Source organism: Bufo gargarizans, chromosome 3, assembly GCF_014858855.1.
Source record: "Bufo gargarizans isolate SCDJY-AF-19 chromosome 3, ASM1485885v1, whole genome shotgun sequence".
Lineage (NCBI taxonomy): Eukaryota > Metazoa > Chordata > Amphibia > Anura > Bufonidae > Bufo > Bufo gargarizans.
Window position 1 is genome coordinate 111,661,642 of NC_058082.1, and position 19,622 is coordinate 111,681,263.

General features: G+C 46.5%; 1 protein-coding gene across 1 annotated transcript in view; it reads right to left on the reverse strand.

The window, feature by feature from the left end:
• KIF5A (kinesin family member 5A) overlaps nt 1–12,646 on the reverse strand; it is a 149,815-nt gene extending 137,169 nt beyond the window's left edge. Inside the window, exons 1-2 of the mRNA XM_044286264.1 lie at nt 12,521–12,646; nt 10,218–10,220 (exon numbers count right to left, since the gene is read on the reverse strand). Of these exons, the coding sequence (XP_044142199.1) occupies nt 10,218–10,220; nt 12,521–12,646 (129 nt within the window). The remainder of the gene's footprint in view (nt 1–10,217; nt 10,221–12,520) is intronic.
• Nucleotides 12,647–19,622: the final 6,976 nt, after the last annotated feature.

Below are 19,622 nucleotides of genomic sequence, written 5' to 3' on the forward strand. Positions count from 1 at the left end.
TTTTATTATTCGTCTTGATTTTGTTTAATTTAAACTTTCTGCCCCCCGCCCACATTTTTTATTTTATTGCTGATAACTCTATAACTCGGGCTAGTTACAGGGGGAACACAGCCTCCTGACATGCACTGCAGAGTCGATCTGGGTCTGTTAGGAGCCTGCAGCTTTTGCAGTTCCCCGGGACCCCTCAATCATGGGATGGCTAGGATGGGAGAGCCTGGCTGTCACCGACAACAAGATCCTGGCTCTTGCAGCTGCATGATCTGTGTGTAGCTACGATCTCTCCAAGGACCTTCGGAAATGTCCTTGAAGAGATAAATGTGGAGTACCTGGACGTATAAAGTCTGAGTGATCCAGAAGTGGCTAATGTCAATTTTTTTTAATCTTCTTAGGTCTTCGGAACACTGAAGGACAGGCTCTAGAGCAGGCATCCACAAACTGCGGCCCTCCAGCTGTTGTAAAACTACAACTCCCACAATGCCCTGCTGTAGGCTGATACCTGTAGGCTGTTCGGGCATGCTGGGAGTTGCAATTTTGCAACAGCTGAAGGGCCGCAGTTTGAGGATGCCTGCTCTAGAGTCTAGACCTCCTCTGCCCTCACTTACAGCCACTCCTTCCCTCGACTGACTGGGCCAGGCCCTGTAATCTCAGGCTTGTGTTCTCCCAGCAGCACAGATGAATATTACGCATGCTTAGTGTGGGCAAGATTACGTCAAGCAAGGGAACAGGAGGAGTGGCTGTAAGTGAGGGTGGAGGAGCTATGTGCCATCCACATCTGTCAGCACTATACCCACTAAGCAAGTATATTACTTTTTGGACATAACTTTGGCACATACCATCTAGTATCCTGGGTGCACACTATGTATTGGACTGATTATGGTGCATTTTGGCACATGATAATACATTAAGTACCTAGTGAGTAGGGGTGCACCGAAATGAAAATTCTGGTCCGAAACCGAAACCGAAAATTCAGGATGCCCTTGACCGAAAACCGAAACTGCCTTTTTGCCCAAATACTTTTAAAATACTTTTTTTAAGTAAAAAAAAAGGAAAGTGAATTAAAATATAAAGTTAAACAGATACATAGATATTATACACACAATGCCACCCAAAGTGGTTATTTTAAAAAAAAAGTCACTCTCCCCCCCTCCCTCCCTTGTCACTCTCCCCCTCCCTCCTTTGTCACTCTCTCCCCCCCCCCCTCCCTCCCTTGTCACTCTCATTTCCCCCCCTCCCTTGTCACTCTTATTCTACCCCCCCTCCCTTGTCACTCTCATTCTACCCCCTCCCTTGTCACTCTCATTCTACCCCCCCTTGTCACTCTCATTCTTCCCCCTCCCTTGCCACTCTCATTCTACCCCCCCCCCCTTGTCACTCTCATTCTACTCCCCCCCCTCCCTTGTCACTCTCATTCTACCCCCCTCCCTTGTCACTCTCATTCTACCCCCCTCCCTTGTCACTCTCATTTTACCCCCCCCTTGTCACTCTCATTTTACACCCCCCCTTGTCACTCTCATTTTACACCCCTCCCCCTCCCTTGTCACCTCTAGTGTAGCCTGTGTAGCGTGGCCGAGCTCTGTTCGGTCCGCGGTACAGGAGCATTTGTTTCTTGTACCCGGCCGGACTGAAAGGAAGTGCACACTAAGTGAGCACTTCCTGTCAGTCCGGCCGGGTACAGGAAACAAAAGCTCCTGTACCGCGGAACGAACAGAGCTCGGCCACGCTACACTAATAACAGCAGTAGCACAGAGCAGACACAGCAGGCTGCGCAGCACTGAGCCGGAGATTCTTTAGAGCGGCAAGCATTTAGGAGGCACAGCATGAGGGGCGCCGCCGGCCGGCCGCCCGAACATATATAACCAACCATATTTTCTGCCGATATGTACCAATATCGGCCGAAATGGATTAGGCCCATTTTCGGCCGATATTTTCGGCCGCCGGAATTTCGGTGCACCCCTAGTAGTGAGCAATATTATATACAGTATAGGTGCTGATGATAATAACTAGTAGAATATTGTCATTGCTGCAGGGCCCACAGCAAGGTTTTACCCTAAATTTGGAATAGGCACATTTTTTTATATTGTATTTGTTTTTATATATTGTGATCAGATAGATTATTATTTGAGGTTCTGACCTTTCATTTTTTCTGAAAACAAAAAGTGTTGTGGCTAAAAAGAGTCATAAAATACACCAAATAAATTAAAAATGTGCACCATTTTTCAGTAGTAAATACCATATTTGTATTGTACACATTTGTGTATTTGTACATGTACGTTACCTTTATAAACTTGGTACCCATTTTCACCAACTCCATGCAGCTTACGACACTATTACTAAATATCCCCCATATTCTTATAATCAGAAGCTTAAATCGAAAGAGGACTGTGGTGCCACATTGTGCCTGCAGTTTTTTGCTTTGTACAATTTCAGTTTCCACTTCACAAGGACATTTTTACTACCCCCTTGAGGGCTCTAAAAATAGTGTTTGCTCACGGTTAAATGCGGGAATGAGACAAAGAATAGTTGGCTAGAATAAAGTGGAAACACATCAGAGTTGTATTCACCACTGTATACAGATCGTATGTAGCAGCGGGGCAAAAGGATACATGTGAAGTGCCAGTCACAGACATGAAAGGCAATGCCAAGTGCCCGATGATGAATACAACGAATATCAATGGATCTGTGACCTCAATGTACGGGGATTAATGTTATAAAGGGGGTGATTTGAGCAATTAACAAGCTAGGCTAAAAATCTACTCATATTCATATATTCGTTTCATAGGAGGCACATAAGGTTGGTGCTGAACTTAATTAGCAGAATCATGACAATAATTAAGTCACCGCTGCCCTGGGCAATGTGAGGGAACACAGCCATAATTATTAATTATTTCTCACGTTCGCCACATCCATGGACTCAACTGCTTCAGTGTTATTTTTATTGAGAAATTGATAAGTGGCAAAACTAAAGCAGGAAAAAGGTGAAATCAATAGAGAAATGAACATTAATATAGAAATATGTATTTTAAACATGTATATTTAATTAAGGGTACTTTCACACTTGAGTTAAAAGTTTTCCGGTATTGAGTTCCGTCACAGGGGCTCAAAACCGGGAAAAAAACGCTTCAGTTGTATCCTAATGCATTCTGAATGGAGAGTAATCCGTTTAGTATGCATCAGGATGTCTTCAGTTCAGTCACTCTTTAGTGAGATACTGCAGGGTTTGGGATCTTAAAAAATAAATAAAAATCTAACCCTGTACACAAGATGTGCAGGTAATCAGTCTCCCACTAATCAATACCAAAATATCTCAAGAAGACCTGGATATTGTTACAATGAAACGTAATTTGTAATTGTTAAGAATAAAAATGGAGAAAACGTGCGCAAATAATATGGTGAGAGAAGGATATAAATAAAAATGGAGAAAACGTGCGCAAATAATACGGTGAGAGAAGGATATATAATAAAATATACATACTAATCTCATATGCACCTGGATAGCAAAGACTCCTGGATAATAAATGGAAAGATCTTACCAGAACCAGGAATATAAACTGTGGTTTATATCTGCCAGGTGCCCGTCCTTCAGTGTGGTAACGATGGAATCAAGGCAGCCGGAGCTAGTGGTAAAGCTGGTCTTGTGGGGACATAACCTAGCAAGCCCTAAAATGATAACCCTACAAAAGCAAGGGTAGGAGGCTAGTAGTCCCTGCCTAGCAAACACACAGGACCCGCCCCAATAGGGACAACCTGTCAGGAACCTGTCCCTAGGGCCTAATCCCTAAAAATGCGCCTCACTAATATCCCAACATGCCATGTTTCATCCTGAGAAAAGGGACTCATCAGGGGATTTATAAGTGAAGAATTGCATAGAAAAAATACTCAAATAAGGACAAAAAATGCAAAATTAAATATGCCCAAATGGACCAGGATTGGATCTCCACGGTTTATAAATTAGAGAACCAAAATGAAGGCTTATCGGGAGCATAGGGTAAACCCCAAACCTCCTTACAAAAATACCTGAGGCACAGAGTGGACAGTGGTCTGTGCCAAAGTGGGCATGGGGAAGTGTCCCCACCTGACCGTCGTTTCACCACCGATTGTAAAAGGGGGAGGGGAAGCGCACTGTATAGCGCTTACCTCCCTTTTGAATCCTCCCGGCTCATTGCCCTGACTGAGCCCCGCCTGCCCGTTACGTGCGTTGGAACGCACGTGGAACGCAAGCCCAAAGCGCACGCTCCCAAGAGCACAGGCGGGGGAAGTCATGTGGGGAGTGGTTTTTTTTCCCTCAGGATAGGTCATTAGTATCTTATCGGTGGGGGTCTGACACCGAGACCCTTACTGAGCGTCGTACATTGTATAGCGGCTGTGCTTGGTATCGCGATCAGCCCCTTTCACTTCTATGGGGCTGAGCTGCACCTAGGCCATGTGACAGATGAATGTGTCATCACTGGCCTAGGAAAAGCTGGAGAAGGCCGCGGCGCTACTGCAGGCACTGGTGCCTTCTCAAAGAGCTGATCGGCAGGGGTGTTGGACTACCACCAATCAGATACGGATGAGCTATCCAGAGAATGCGTCATCAGTATTGAATTCTCGGAAAGCCCATTTAAACAACAGTTATTTTTGTATCAGTGGACTTCCTTGAATTAGTCAGAAAGGTATGCCAGCACTCAAATGGATACGAACTGCATGGAATATATGGTACAAGTGACTCCTTATTTGCTAATATGAGGAATCCTGCTCTGTACGGGTAGACTTATCTGTTCAGGGAAAAGCTGATCATTTTGCAGGCAAGTTCAATCAGCTTTTTTCTGAAATTGCTCTCTATGTTTAAGTTTTTCAGTGCGGATGCAATCAATTTTTCGTGCGTTTTTCACGCATGTGAAGAAAAACAGAAAAATAACATCTCCTAGCAACCATCAGTGAAAAACACATTACTTCCGGATGCCTGCTGTTTTTCACGCAAGCCCTATTCACTTCTGTGGGTCCGGGGCATGAAAAACGCACAATATAGAACGTGCTGAGATTTTTAAGATGATGTGTGAAAAACACATCATGTGCACAGACCCATTGAAATGATACACGCATCACACGAGGACGGAAAACTCGAGGCCTAGGGGACCCAGTATTTTCATCAGGGTCTGTCACCAGTTTAAGTTGCCCTCAGGTAGGAACTAGTGCAAGATTCCCTTTAGGGTAGTTTCACACTAGCGTTATTCTTTTCCGGCACTGAGTTCCGTCACAGGGGCTCAATACCGGAAAATAACTGATCAGTTTTATCCCCATGCATTCTGAATGGAGAGCAATCCGTTCAGGATGCATCAGGATGTCTTCAGTTCAGTCTTTTTGACTGTTCAGGACGGAGATATTATCGCAGCATGCTACGGTTTTATCTCCGGACAAAAATCATGAACACCTACCGGAATGCCGGATAGGAATGTAAAAATACCGGAATGCCGGATCCGTCCTTCCGGTCTGTGCATGCGCAGAACGAAAGAAAAAGGCATAAAAAATGCCGGATACATTTTTCCGGATGACACCAGAAAGATGGATCCGGCATTTCAATGCATTTGTAAGACGGATCAGTTTTACAAATGCCATCAGTTGGCATCGGGCGATGGAACTGCCTGCCGGATTCTTCTGCCGCAAGTGTATAAGTACCCTAAATTAGCTTTTTTTCTCGTGTGACTGGAATACATTACCGCATAATCACAACATAAAAAAAAAACTGCAATGTGAGAATATACATTTTAGGCTACTTTCACACTCGCATATGGTGCGGATCCGTCATGAATCTTCACAGACGGATCCACACCGATAATACAACCGCATGCATCCGTTCAGAACAGATCCGTTGTATTATCTTTAACATTGCCAAAACGGATCCGTCTTGAACACCATTGAAAGTCAATGGAGAGCGGATCCGTTTTCTATTGTGTCAGTGAAAACGGATCCGTCCCCATTGACTTACATTGTGTGTCAGGACGGATCCGTTTGCCTCGGCATCGTCAGGCGGACACCAAAACGCTGCAAGCAGCATTTTGGTGTCCGCCTCCAGAGCGGAATGGAGACGGAACGGAGGCGAACAGATGCATTCTGAGCGGATCCTTATCTATTCAGAATGCATTAGGGCAAAACTGATCCGTTTTGGACGGCTTGTGAGAGCCCTGAACGGATCTCACAAACGGAAAGCCAAAACGCCAGTGTGAAAGTAGCCTTACATTTATATAAAGGTCCATTCGCTAATGTTGCACATCTAGTGAATGTGTTAGAATATCCACAGTAGAGAAAAGCAGGTATACATGCTTCTAACACATAAAGTAGATTTGCCTAAAAAGATGCCACAACATCTGCAAGTCTTTCAAGGAATTGCTGCAGATGTCACCCTATGCGTTGTATGGGAGACCATATTATTGTCACCAAGCTTTCCCAGAAACAGACGTATAAACTAGGGTCATTGTTTGCTTTTAAAAAGAAGTAAAGAATGTACTTTTGTCTTTTACTTTTATGTATGCGCTTTATGCGACTGTGAATATACATAGATGACATTTGACAACTGCTTTGATGGGGAAAACTGCAGAGACTGCAGAACCCGGCGTCCACCGCAGCACATCTCGTGTCCTCACAGATAACGCTATTTCTCTTCATTAATAATGAATGCGGAAATAATGAAGTAATGTAAATAATAGCTCTAAACATCCTGAAAATAAAATGAACATGCCGTTCCACGGCAATATAGGGTCATGCGCACAGCTGTATTACGGACGCTTACTGCACAGACTCATAATATGGTGCCCAGAAAACTTAAAGAGGATTCAGATAATATCCTCAGGACAGACCATCAGTATCAGATCGTTGGAGGTCTGACAACCGGCACCCCCACCAGCTGTATAAATAAATGGCGCAATTTGCGTTTCCCTTTTGTATGCAAAATTCTGTTATTTACGTGAACAGGTCGAGAAAAAAAATGAAAGCACCCAGACACCGTGCAGACGTCCACATACATCTGTGTGTTATGGAAGGAAACAGGGACAGCCATCTGAATCCAGCCTTAAAGGGGTTGTCCACCTTCCTAGTGAGCCCTCTTGGAGAAAGCATGCTAACCAGCTCAATGCTCGGCTCCATCTCCGTGGGTCCACTGCTATCTTCACGTACACTTTCGGCATAGACAGGGGTCATGACAAAGAGTGGCTGCAGCAATGATGTGTCCACCAAGAGGCATGTGACCGCAGTGACATGATATGCCAGATGTGACCCCCATCTGAAGAACAGTGAAGGCAGCAGTGGGCCCATGGAGCTGGAACTGGGTGTTGCGGAGCAGGTGGGTATGCTTCCCATGAGAGGTCTTGCTTAGGGGGATATTCAAAAAAACAATCCAAGGTTGACTGTTCCTTCGAGGTTGAATTTGTATGGATTTACGGACCAAAATTTTCAGGAGTCCTTCTATGTGGAACATGCGGCTTGCACAGGACATCCAGTGGACCATGCTTCAACAGTTTTTGGCTACATGCACATGACAGTGAAAAAAATAAAAATAAATGGATATACAGTTTTTTATGGCCATTTTGCAACAGTGTGTGCATCAATTTTCTGGCTGTGTATCCACTGTCAGTGGCCATTTTGCATCAGTTTTTTTACAGCCAGTAGATATTGCATTGACTCTTTTTCTTTTTAAACCCAACCCAACCCCGGCAGTGCTCTCAGTATACATAATGTCCCCCATAGTGCCCCCTGGAAATCAAATGCCCCCCTTAGTGGCCCCTAGTATAGTTAATGCTCCATATTATAGGTCAGACCAAAAATAAATAAATCAAACATCTCAACCACTTGCAGGTGCCAGAACACTGGAGGCAGCAGGACCTGTGCTCCCAGAATCATCATGTGACCTCATCACACTGGGAGCACAGGTCCTGTTGCCTCAAGTGAGGAGCGAGTGTTCCAGCACGTAGTAGTAGTTGTTTTAACCCCTTAAAGGCCCTTTTTTTTTTACAGTGTACCTGTTTTTAATGGCCATTAGACAGGTGCACTCCAGTATCAACAGCTGTTAAAAACAATCCCATTGATTTTAATGGGGTCCGTCTAGCCGTGAAAACGGGCAAAAGTACTACATGTCCTGTTTTTTGACGGCTGCTATTCACTGGCCATTAAAAAAAATGACCATGTGTATAGCCCTATAGGTTTTAATAGGTCCTAAAATGGCTGTATGATGTCTGTTGTGTGCATGAAGCCTTAGGCTCTTTTCACACTTCTGTTTTCTGCTGCCATAGGAGCAGATAATGAAAATAAGGGAGTGCTGGATCTGTCCTATGACGGACACCACTGACTTGTAATGGGTCTGTCGCTTTGCGTCATAGTGGCAACAGCTCTGCACATGTATAAGCCCCAATGTTATTCAATGGGACTTCTCCGCATCTTTCCTGCGTGTAATCAGCTGCTCACCTTCATTAGACTGCACAGATGTTTTCAGCTGCATATAAAATACACCTTTAACTTGCATCAACGGCAGAAATTGTAGAAATCCTAGAGTTGTTCTTTTTTTGTCAAGTTAGTAAAATTCAGATTCATTCTTTCCTTATATATTTTATACATCCTTAGTTAAAGGGGTTCTCTAGGATGTGCAACATGAGATTAACAGGGGTCCGACTCCTGGAACCCCTGCCGATCAGCTGTTTGAGGAAGCTGCAGCACTCACCGCTGCCTCCTAGCAGCTTACCAAGCACAGTGCCGTCTAGTGGATAGTGGCTGTGCTTGGTACTGCAGCTCATGGGATGGGACTGAGCTGCAACTAGCGATGAACATGACGTCACGTGGCCTAGAAAGAGGCTTTGGCATTAAAGGATTTTTCAGAGATTATTTTACTGATGACCTTTCCTCAGGAAAGGTCATCGGTATCTGATTGGTGGGGGTCCGACACCCAGGACCCTGCCGACCAGCTGTTTGAGAAGCCACTGGTAATCCTGGGAGCACTGCAGCCTTCTCTCAGCTTTTCCTAGGCCAGTGATGTCACGTTCACCGCTCCCGTTGCCTAGGAGCAGCACACCCCATTCAATGGGGCCGGCAGCGATACCAAGCTCAGCCACTATACAATGCACGGCGACGTGTTTGGTAAGCGGTGAGAAGGTGGCAGTGCTCACAGGAGCGCCTCTGCCTTCTCAAAACCAAGTGTAGGACCCCCACCGATCAGATACTGATGACTTATCAAGAGGATAGGTCATCAGTATCAAAAAAGCCTTTTAATGGAGCACCGCAGCTTCTTTGTACAGCCGATCGGAGGGGATGGCAGGAGTCAGACCCCCACGGATCAGATATTGATAGGTCATCGATATCAAAATCCCAGGGAACCCCTTAATAATAAATTTTGGGTTGCCTTCCAGTTTTTCCAGAGTTCAGAAATGCGTCTGGTTACGACTGATCATACATTAGTGCAGAACTAGGCATAGTTGCCTTTCAGGAGTTTAATAAAAACTGGCTGACAACCCCGTTGGGCGCTGCCACAAGCACCATATTGGTTGTCACAGAGTTGTGCTAATAACAGACAAAACTAAGTAATAACAGGATAGAATGGCCCATATTTACAGATAGAAATCCAGTCATATATTAGACCTCCTGAGTTACAGTCTGTACTGTAGTCCAGAGCTGCGTTCATAGTTCTGCAGGCTGCTGAGCTGAAATCTCCCAACATTGCTTGCTGAGTCAATGTCTGGGCAGGGCTTTCCCTTGTGATATGATTCTTAAGCCAGCACTGTCACGTACAGCGGCGCCGGAATAACGAACTGTCCCTCCGCATCATGACTCATGCACTATTATGTCCGCAAACAATGGATCCTCAAAATACGGATACCTTAACAGAAATGGGTAAACTTGTCTGCAATACTGACAATAATAGACCACCTTCCGTAATCTGCAGATCCACAAAAAATACAGATGTGTGCACAGCCCCATAGAAATGAATGGGCCATGTGCTATCTGCAAAAGTGCACACAGATGAAGAATACAGTCACGTGCGAGAGGCCTTGGTCAACTTATTATATATATATATATATATATATATATATATATATTCGTATGACTTTTTACTATATCTGTATGTCAACTGTAACAGTGCGATCACACCCTTTAGTTTTATAGGGAAATACTTTCAAAAATGGAGGCTTCACCCTAAAAATAAAATAATGTGAGTGTCATGTTTGCCACGCAGGAGCCATGGTGGTGAAGGGCTGGACCTGCTACCACAGCAAGATGGCCTCTGGTTGTCAACACTGGAGACTTCTCTGTATTTCTATTATAAAAGGATGTGACGTTAAATACTTTAGCATTTATAGGCTGAACAGTAAAACACATTGCAAGCTTTCAGAGCACAAAGGCTCCTTCTTCTGGCAAGAAAACAAATGGAAGACGGAGAAATAGGCAAACACTTACAGGATATTACAGCAGCACATGTACATGGGGGGGGGGGGGTGTATAATTAAGATGAGGCCGAGCAACAAGCGGAGCTGGTCAGCGGAGACAATGTAGATTAGGGATTGGGAGTCAAACTGAGGGAGGGGCAGGAGGCCAAACAGTAGGGCCTTTCTGTCATCCTAACTTAACGTCTTAGATCCCATCATAAGTATTGGGCAAGGGTATAGCACACAGGACCCGTGTATTCATCAAGTCAATACTATGGCCTAGTGACCTTGGGCAGGTCACACGCACATCACAGTAAGGCAGTACATCCATCTATATAGTGTCTTATAGGCAGTACATCCATCTATATAGTGTCCTATAGGCAGTACACCATCTATATATTGTGGTATAGGCAGTACATCCATCTATATAGTGTCCTATAGGCAGTACACCATCTATATATTGTGGTATAGGCAGTACATCCATCTATATAGTGTCCTATAGGCAGTACACCATCTATATATTGTGGTATAGGCAGTACATCATCTATATAGTGTCCTATAGGCAGTAAATCCATATATAGTGTCCTATAGGCAGTACATCCATCTATATAGTGTCCTATATGCAGTACATCCATCTATAGTGTCCTATAGGTAGTACATCCATCTATATAGTGTTCTATAGGCATTACATCCATCTATATAGTGTTCTATAGGCATTACATCCATCTATATAGTGTCCTATAGGCAGTACATCCATCTATATAGTGTCCTATAGGCAGTACATCCATCTATAGTGTGCTATAGGCAGTACATCCATCTATATAGTGTCCTATATGCAGTACATCCATCTATAGTGTCCTATAGGCAGTACATCCATCTATATAGTGTGCTATAGGCAGTACATCCATCTATATAGTGTGCTATAGGCAGTACATCCATCTATAGTGTCCTATGGGCAGTACATCCACCTATATCGTGTCCTATAGGCAGTACATCATCTATATAGTGTTCTATAGGCAGTACACCAGCTATATATTGTGGTATAGGCAATACGTCCATCTATATTGTGTCATATAGGCAGTACATCCATCTATAGTGTTCTATAGGCAGTACATCCATCTATATATTGTGGTATAGGCAGTACATCCATCTATAATATGTGGTATAGGCAGTACACCCATCTATATTGTGTTCTATAGGCATTACATTATCTGTATCATATGGTATAGGCAGTACACCCATCTATATTGTGTTCTATAGGCAGTACATCATCTATCATGTGGTATCGGCAGTACACCCATCTATAGTGTTCTATAGGCAGTACACCATCTATATATTGTGGTATAGGCAGTACATCCATCTATATTGTGTTCTATAGGCAGTACATCATTTATATCATGTGGTATAGGCAGTACACCCATCTATATCGTGTTCTATAGGCAGTACACCATCTATATCATGTGGTATAGGCACTACACCCATCTATATCATGTGGTATAGGCAGTACACCCATCTATATAGTGTCCTATAGGCAGTACATCATCTATATCATGTGGTATAGGCAGTACACCCATCTATATTGTGTTCTATAGGCAGTGCAGCAATACTGGTGCATTATTATAGCAGACATGGTGGCCATATAATATGGAAGGAAGTGACCTCATGCCTCCACCCTGATGCTGCATTTACACTAGATGATGATGATGCCATTTTACCGGAGGCTTTGTTCACAGTGACCAGAGTGAAGTGACAGGCTGGGGTGAAGGGTGGTGCTGAGAAAGAAGATCCACCAGGGGGCGCTGTTTCCAGCTTTACATAAACAAGGACAGAGGTGGAAACATAAACAACATATATGATGATGTAGTATATATATATGTAACATCTGCCCCAGACATGGCTGTCCTGTGTCCATATACCCACTGTCTAATACACCATTCACACCAATGTAATGGCCCGCCTTGTGTGCCCAGGAAATGCCCTCCACTGCTGTACCCAATGGCTGGGGAATGGGAAGGAACATGACTGCAGCGCATTGCAGAGCAGCTGCCCCAGTGCACAGGAAGGTAGGTGCCATCGCGACCGCTGGGCACTGCCACACCCTGCCCGCACGCATTCCATCCACCCCAGGTGACACTCACCCCCAGGACCACGCCGTCATCGCCCTGGAACACGGGCAGGAACTTGTCCCCTCTCTGCACCTCCGAATGGTTCAGGGGGCGAAATCTGCACAGGACCTTGATGCTGCACTCGTTGGTCTCGGCCATGATGGGGGGCGAGGAGGCTCCGGTACTGAGTGAGGGGCAGCAGAAGCGGCGCAGGCGGGATGGTGCAGGGCAGATCCCGGGAGGTCACTGGGCGCAGGGAGTGCCGCCTTACAGCACCGCTGGGATGGAGGCTGAGGATGCGGGAAGACGCTGCACATGGAAGGGGCTGGCTGCTCTCATCTGCAGGCTGGGTGCCCTGCCGGTGTCTCGGGTGCTGGCTGGAATGGATGGATGGGTGGGATGCGGCGCCGTCTGCTCCGTCTTCAGAGTGATGCAGCCTGGGCTCCGCTCTCTGGATGCCGGAGTGGGGGGGCGGCGGTCACGTGATCGGCTCCCAATGCAGCGCTATGGAGGGGCGCCAGAGATGAGACTGTGTGTGAGGAGGAAGGATGCCCTGCAGGTGGGGGCTGATGGGAAAGGGATGCTCTGCAGGTGGGGACCGACTGGGGGTGACGTGCTGCAGCAGGGGACTGATTGGTGGAGCTTTATAAGAGGAGGATGCTCTGCACATGAGCACCAGTGTCAGGGTGATGCTCTGCAAGAGTGACTGGTGGAGCTCTGAGGAGGGTGATGCTCTGCTGCCCATGGGTACTAATGTGGGGGTGATGAAACTGATAGAGCTGTGTATAAGGAGGGTGATGCTCTACCCATGGGCACTAATATTGGGGTGATGCTCTGCCCATGGGCACTAATATTGGGGTGATGCTCTGCCCATGGGCACGAATATTAGGGTGATGCTCTGCCCATGGGCACTAATATTGGGGTGAAGCTCTGCAATGGAGACTGGTTTGCAGTTCTGTATGAGGAAAGTGATGCTCTGCAGGGGGGACTAAGTGGGGGACTATGAGTTAACAACAGATCAGATTATTCCCCTTATTATGTTCTTCGGAAGGATAACCTGAAGATCTGTTCTGTGTGAGGAGACCACCTCGTAGATGTTACGTCCATGGGTGCTTCACACCTAATTGCTACATAAGGCTACATTAACATCTACGTAGTTTTTGTGTTTTTTGATCTAGGAACAGAAAGAATAAAATGGCAGCTCCAGCTCCATCACATGATGAAAACGAACATCGCCCTACAGAACTGACTATAATGGGGTCCATCCGGTTTCCGTCATTTTACTGGACACCATGCTGCTTATTTGATGGGATCTTCTTCAGAGATGTGAATCTACCCTGATTTGATATAAAATGTAGAGTTGAGCGGACACCTGGATGTTTGGGTTCAGCCGAACTTCACAAAAAAGTTTGAGTTCAGGACCCAAACTTGACCCCAAACCCTATTGAAGTCAATGGAGACCCGAACTTTGGAGCACTAAAATGGCTGTAAAAATGTATTGGAAAAGGCTAGAGGGCTGCAAATGGCATCAAATGTGGTTAAAGGGTTTCTACCACCTCATTTGGACCTAATTAGCTGTCAGACACTAGCGATCTGCTAGTGTCTGCTCTACCTAACCATGCTATTCTAAGACCTTTGTGTGCAGCCGTTACACAAAAAAAACAACTTTTATTGCTATGCAAATGAGCCTCTAGGTGCTATGGGGGCGTCTTTTCAGCTCCTAGAGGCTCCGTCTACTCACCCTGTATTCCACCCCGCTCGTCCGTCAAGCCCGCCCATCTCCTCTAGATTGCCAGCCTCCATCTCATCCATCGGCTGAATTCTCACGCCTGCGCCATGTGCGTCTGTATTCGGCGCAGGCGCAATGACTGTCTGACCGGCCGGGCGTCGTCTGTTCCTTGGAGCACTCTGACGCAATGGGAGCAGGCGCAGTGGAGATGCCGGCGCAGGGAGCAGTCAGACAGTCAATGCGCCTGCGCCGAATACAGACGCACACGGCGCAGGCGCGAGAGTTTGGCTGATGGATGAGATGGAGGCTGGCAATCTAGAGGAGATGGGCGGGCTTGACAGACGAGCGGGGCGGAATACAGGGTGAGTAGACGGAGCCTCTAGGTGCTGAAAAGACTCCCCATAGCACCTAGAGGCCCATTTGCATAGTAATAAAAGTAGTTTTTTTAGTGTAACGGCTGCACACAAAGGTCTTAGAATAGCATGGTTAGGTACAGCAGACACTAGCAGATCGCTAGTGTCTGACAGCAAATTAGGTCAAAATGAGGTGGTAGAAACCCTTTAAGAGCATGGCAAGTGCTCTGCAAACAAATGTGGATAGGGAAATGACTTTAAATAACATAAAATCCGTAAAATAAAATAAAATAATCTTGATCTAGGGGGACCAGGTCCATATAGAGTAGGAGGTTGAGGAGGCGGTGGATGTGGCGGTGTAGGTGAAAGCGGTGGTGGAGGAGGAGGAGGAGGTAGCCTACACTGCTTTTTGGTTTTATATTTTTTTATTAAGGAAATATAACCTGTGATAACCCCCTCCTGCCGTGCTAAACAAATGTTCAGACAATACACTGGATGCAGGGCAGGTCAGCACCTCCAAGGCGCAAAGGGCACGCTCAGGCCATGTGCCCAATTTGGAGACCCAGAAGTTTAAGGAGGCTGACCCCTGTCAGTCAGTTGATGTAGGCGTGTGCACACATACTGCTCCACCATGTCGCATCAACTTTCGATGTTCTTTTCTGCGCCTACCATGTTTGTTCACGGTTAGCGGTGAATCAGGGTTCCACCCCGGAGAGGGAGCGTGAGAAAGGGATACCACATCCAAGGGAGATCAATAGTTGAAATTGAATTGTGATCGAGCAGAAATGTGGGAGAAGCTATTAAAACTGAAGAATTGAAGGAAAGGAGGAGGCGCGCTGCAATTACCCACTCCCGACTCAGGGAGTTAGTGACGATAAATAACAATACAGGGCTAATACACGGGGCCCCGCAACTGTGAAACATTCAATCTGATCTATATCTAATTGTATATGCTCTGTACGGTACTTACTGTAGTACCGTAAGTATAGCATTAAGACGGTGCAGACCAGCATCTCCCTCGGTCATGCGCCGCCTGCCGCAGCTCCCTCCTCATGCGCCGCCTGCCTGCTTATCTCACTTTATGAATGAACAGGCAGGCGGCGCATGACAGAGGGAGCTGGGGCAGGCGGCGCATGACCGAGGGAGATGCTGGTCTGCGCCGTCTTAATGCTATACTTACGGTACTACAGTAAGTACCGTACAGAGCATATACAATTAGATATAGATCAGATTGAATGTTTAACAGTTGCGGGCAGGGACGTAGCTAGAAATGCATGGGCCCCATAGCAAAAATAATTTTATGGGCCTCCCCCAGTGCCATCCACAGATCCCCCTCCCCTAAACAGTGCCATCCACAGATCTCCCTCCCCTAAATAGTGCCATCCACAGATTCCCCTCCCCTAAATAGTGCCATCCACAGATACCCTACCCTAAATAGTGCCACCCACAGATCCCCCTCCCCTAAACAGTGCCATCCACAGATCCCCCTCCCCTAAATAGTGCCATCCACAGAACCCCCTCCCCTAAACAGTGCCATCCACAGATTCCCCTCCCCTAAATAGTGCCATCCACAGATCCCCTACCCTAAATAGTGCCATCCACAGATCCCCCTCCCCTAAACAGTGCCATCCACAGATCCCCCTCCCCTAAATAGTGCCATCCACAGATCCCCCTCCCCTAAATAGTGCCATCCACAGATCCCCCTCCCCTAAATAGTGCCATCCACAGATCCCCCTCCCCTAAATAGTGCCATCCACAGATCCCCCTCCCCTAAATAGTGCCATCCACAGATGGATCCCCCTCCCCTAAACAGTGCCATCCACAGAACCCCCTCCCCTAAATAGTGCCATCCACAGATCCCCCTCCCCAAAGCTCACAGGAGCACATTTATAAACTAATCAGTAACTAACTTTAATCATTGACATTGCTGAATGCTGATCTCTTTACTTGGATTGGATACCTTACTCTGTCTTAGCTCTGGTAACGGTACAGCAGGCAGTGCGGGCGGGCGGCGCTCACTCACTGACGTCAAGCGCCTGCGCCGCCTAGTGGGAAGAGCAGGCGCGTGACGTCAGTGAGTGAGCGCCGCCCGCACTGCCTGCTGTTACCGGGCTTCCAGTGGCGTAGGGCCCCATAGCCACTGCTATGGTTGCTATGGCGATCCCTACGCCACTGGTTGCGGGGCCCTGTGTATTAGAGTAAAGCCACTGCATCGGGCCCTGCCATGAGTGTACCCGCCTCCCCCTCCACAGTGATATGCTATGCAGCATAGCGGCCAGCGAAGTATTCGCTTTATAAGACGCATGGCCATTTTCCCCCCACTTTTTTGGGGGGGGGGGGGGTGCGTCTTATAAAGCGAAAAATATGGTACATACAAAAAAATAAAAAAATAAATTTGATTTATGAGGTGGAGTTCCATATGGAGTAGGAGTTTGAGGAGGCAGTAGACGTAGCGGTGTAGGTGGCAGCAGCGGTGGAGGAGGACGAGGTAGCCAACACTGGTTTTTGGATTTATTATTTTTATTTTTTATTAGGGTACACCCGAAAAGAGTGGGAAATATAAAAAATACAACAATGAGCAATTGCTCTGCAGTATAACAATGGCTGGTTAGTGCCGGTATACATGTCTACTCTGCACAAGGTGCGGACAAGTCCTGTGGGATCCATGCCTGGTTCATTTTAATGAACGTGAGCTTGTCCACATTGGCTGTGGACAGGCGGCTGCGCTTGTCTGTGATGACGCCCCCTGCCGCGCTAAACAAACGTTCAGACAATACACTGGCTGCAGGGCAGGCCAGCACCTCCAAGAAGTTGAAGGGGGCAGACCCATCATTCAGTACGTGTAGGCGTGTGCAGACATACTGCTCCACCATGTTGGTGAAATGCTGCCTCCTGCTATGACGTTTCATATCAGCTGGTGGTGCTGGTTGTTGTGGCGTGCTGACAAAGCTTTTCCACATTTCGGCCATGCTAACCCTGCCTTCTGAGGTGCTGGCGGTGCCCCAGCTGCGTTGGCGACCTGTCACCACCAGACATCTGAGAAGCCCTGACAGATGCCTTTCAGAACCTCCTCCTTGAGCTTCCTTTGTTTTGCTTTCAGTTCCTTATCTCGTTAGCCTCTCTCAGCTGTCATGTAGTTGTACTTATTGCATTCCTTTAAATTCCTCCCCATAGTGCATCAGTTTGTGGTTTATATTACTTCCTGGAGTGTGTGCATGCTGATCCTACTTCCCAGTCTTCTACAAGATAAGTGTTGTGCATTCATTTGTGTTTTTCTGTTTGCTGGATCCCAGGTGACCCTGACTCCCTCCGTATCTAGTGTAGGGAGCCGGTGGTCGTGTCCCCTCACTATTATAGGGTGTTCAGGTGTTATACAGTCGAGGTACGAGGATATGCGATCATCTACCATTGGGATTTTCGCATAGGCTGAGCAGTCAGGGAGAGTGCCAGGTCTGATGCAGGGCTCTCCCTTTTTGTTCCTTAGTTTTGGATCCAGTGAGTCGTATATTCATTTTGTGTTGTCTTGTTTCCTGTACACCTTCCGTGACATTATAAACCGCCAAAACCGTCTCCAGCATGGATCCGGTTTTACTTTTGACTGAACGCTTCCAGGGTCTTTCATTGGAGGTAGCAGATCTCCGTAAGACTCTTTCTCAGTTTCAAGTGACCGGTTCAGCTTGCGTTCGTGGAGTTTGTTCTGAGCCTAAGATCTCGCTCCCGGATACGTTCTCCGGGGGTAGTGAGAATTTTGTGCGTTTTAGAGAGGCTTGCAAACTCCATTTTCGCCTTCTTCCCCATTCCTCTGGTGATGAGGAACGGAGGGTGGAGATCATTATATCGCTGCTCAGGGGTAACGCTCAGTCGTGGGCCTTTTCGCTGCCGGTGGGGGCACGGCCCCTCTGTTCAGTGGATTAATTCTTTTTAGCCCTGGGTCAGATGGCCCTGGCCGTTCGTATTGACAGGCGTCTTAGAGAGAGAGGAGAGAGCTCTCCTTCCTGTCACACTCAGTCCCAGGACAGTGCAGCGGTCTCATTCTGTGCGCAGGGGTCTCAGTCACTGTCAGCCCCTTCTGAGCAGGAGCCCATGCAGCTGGGGTTGATTGCCTCTGACAATAGAAGATTCAGCCCGCATGGGAAGGTTTGTTTTTGTTGTGGAGGTATAAATCATTTGGCAAATGTTTGTCCCTCTAGGAGATTCAGGCAGTTTTCTGGGAGTAATAAAGAAACAAAAAGGAAAAAATCTTTTAAAAATGTTCCATCTGTTACTATTGGCAGGGTTGAGGCGGAAATTGAAGGTTTTCCGTTTGCTTGTAGTTCCCGTTTTGTCCTGCCTGCCAGGGTGGCGCTAGAGAGCAAGAACATTTTTTGTGAGATTTTTGTAGACAGTGGAGCAGCTGGCAATCTCATTGATAATCATTTTGCGATAACTCATGGTTTCCAGGTATGCACTTTGGGAAAGGATATTCCTGTTTTTGCTATTGATTCCGCTCCACTTTCTCAGAAATCATTAAAGGGCATAGTTCACAATATTCGTTTAATTGTGAGTGATGCTCATGTTGAGGATGTGTCATGTTTCGTCCTTAGCGGATTACCTACTCCTCTTGTGTTGGGGCTACCCTGGCTCACTAAACATCACTCCACCATTGATTGGCAAGCGAGGCAAATAAATGGTTGGAGTGACTTTTGCAGAGAGAATTGTCTCACGACATCTGTTTCTGAGGTTTCTACTAAGACTGTACCACCTTTTCTCTCTGAATTTTTGGATGTCTTCTCTGAGAGTGGAGTTCAGGATTTGCCCCCGCACAGGGAGTACGATTGCCCTATTAATCTCATCCCAGGCGCCAAGCTGCCTAAATCTCGTTTATACAATCTTTCCCAACCTGAGAGGATCGCTATGCGTGCTTATATCTCTGAGAGTCTGAGAAAAGGACACATACGACCCTCGAAGTCACCTGTTGCCGCTGGTTTTTTCTTTGTTAAGAAAAAAGATGGTTCTTTAAGACCTTGTCTGGATTTCAGGGAGCTGAACAGTATCACTATTCGTGACCCTTATC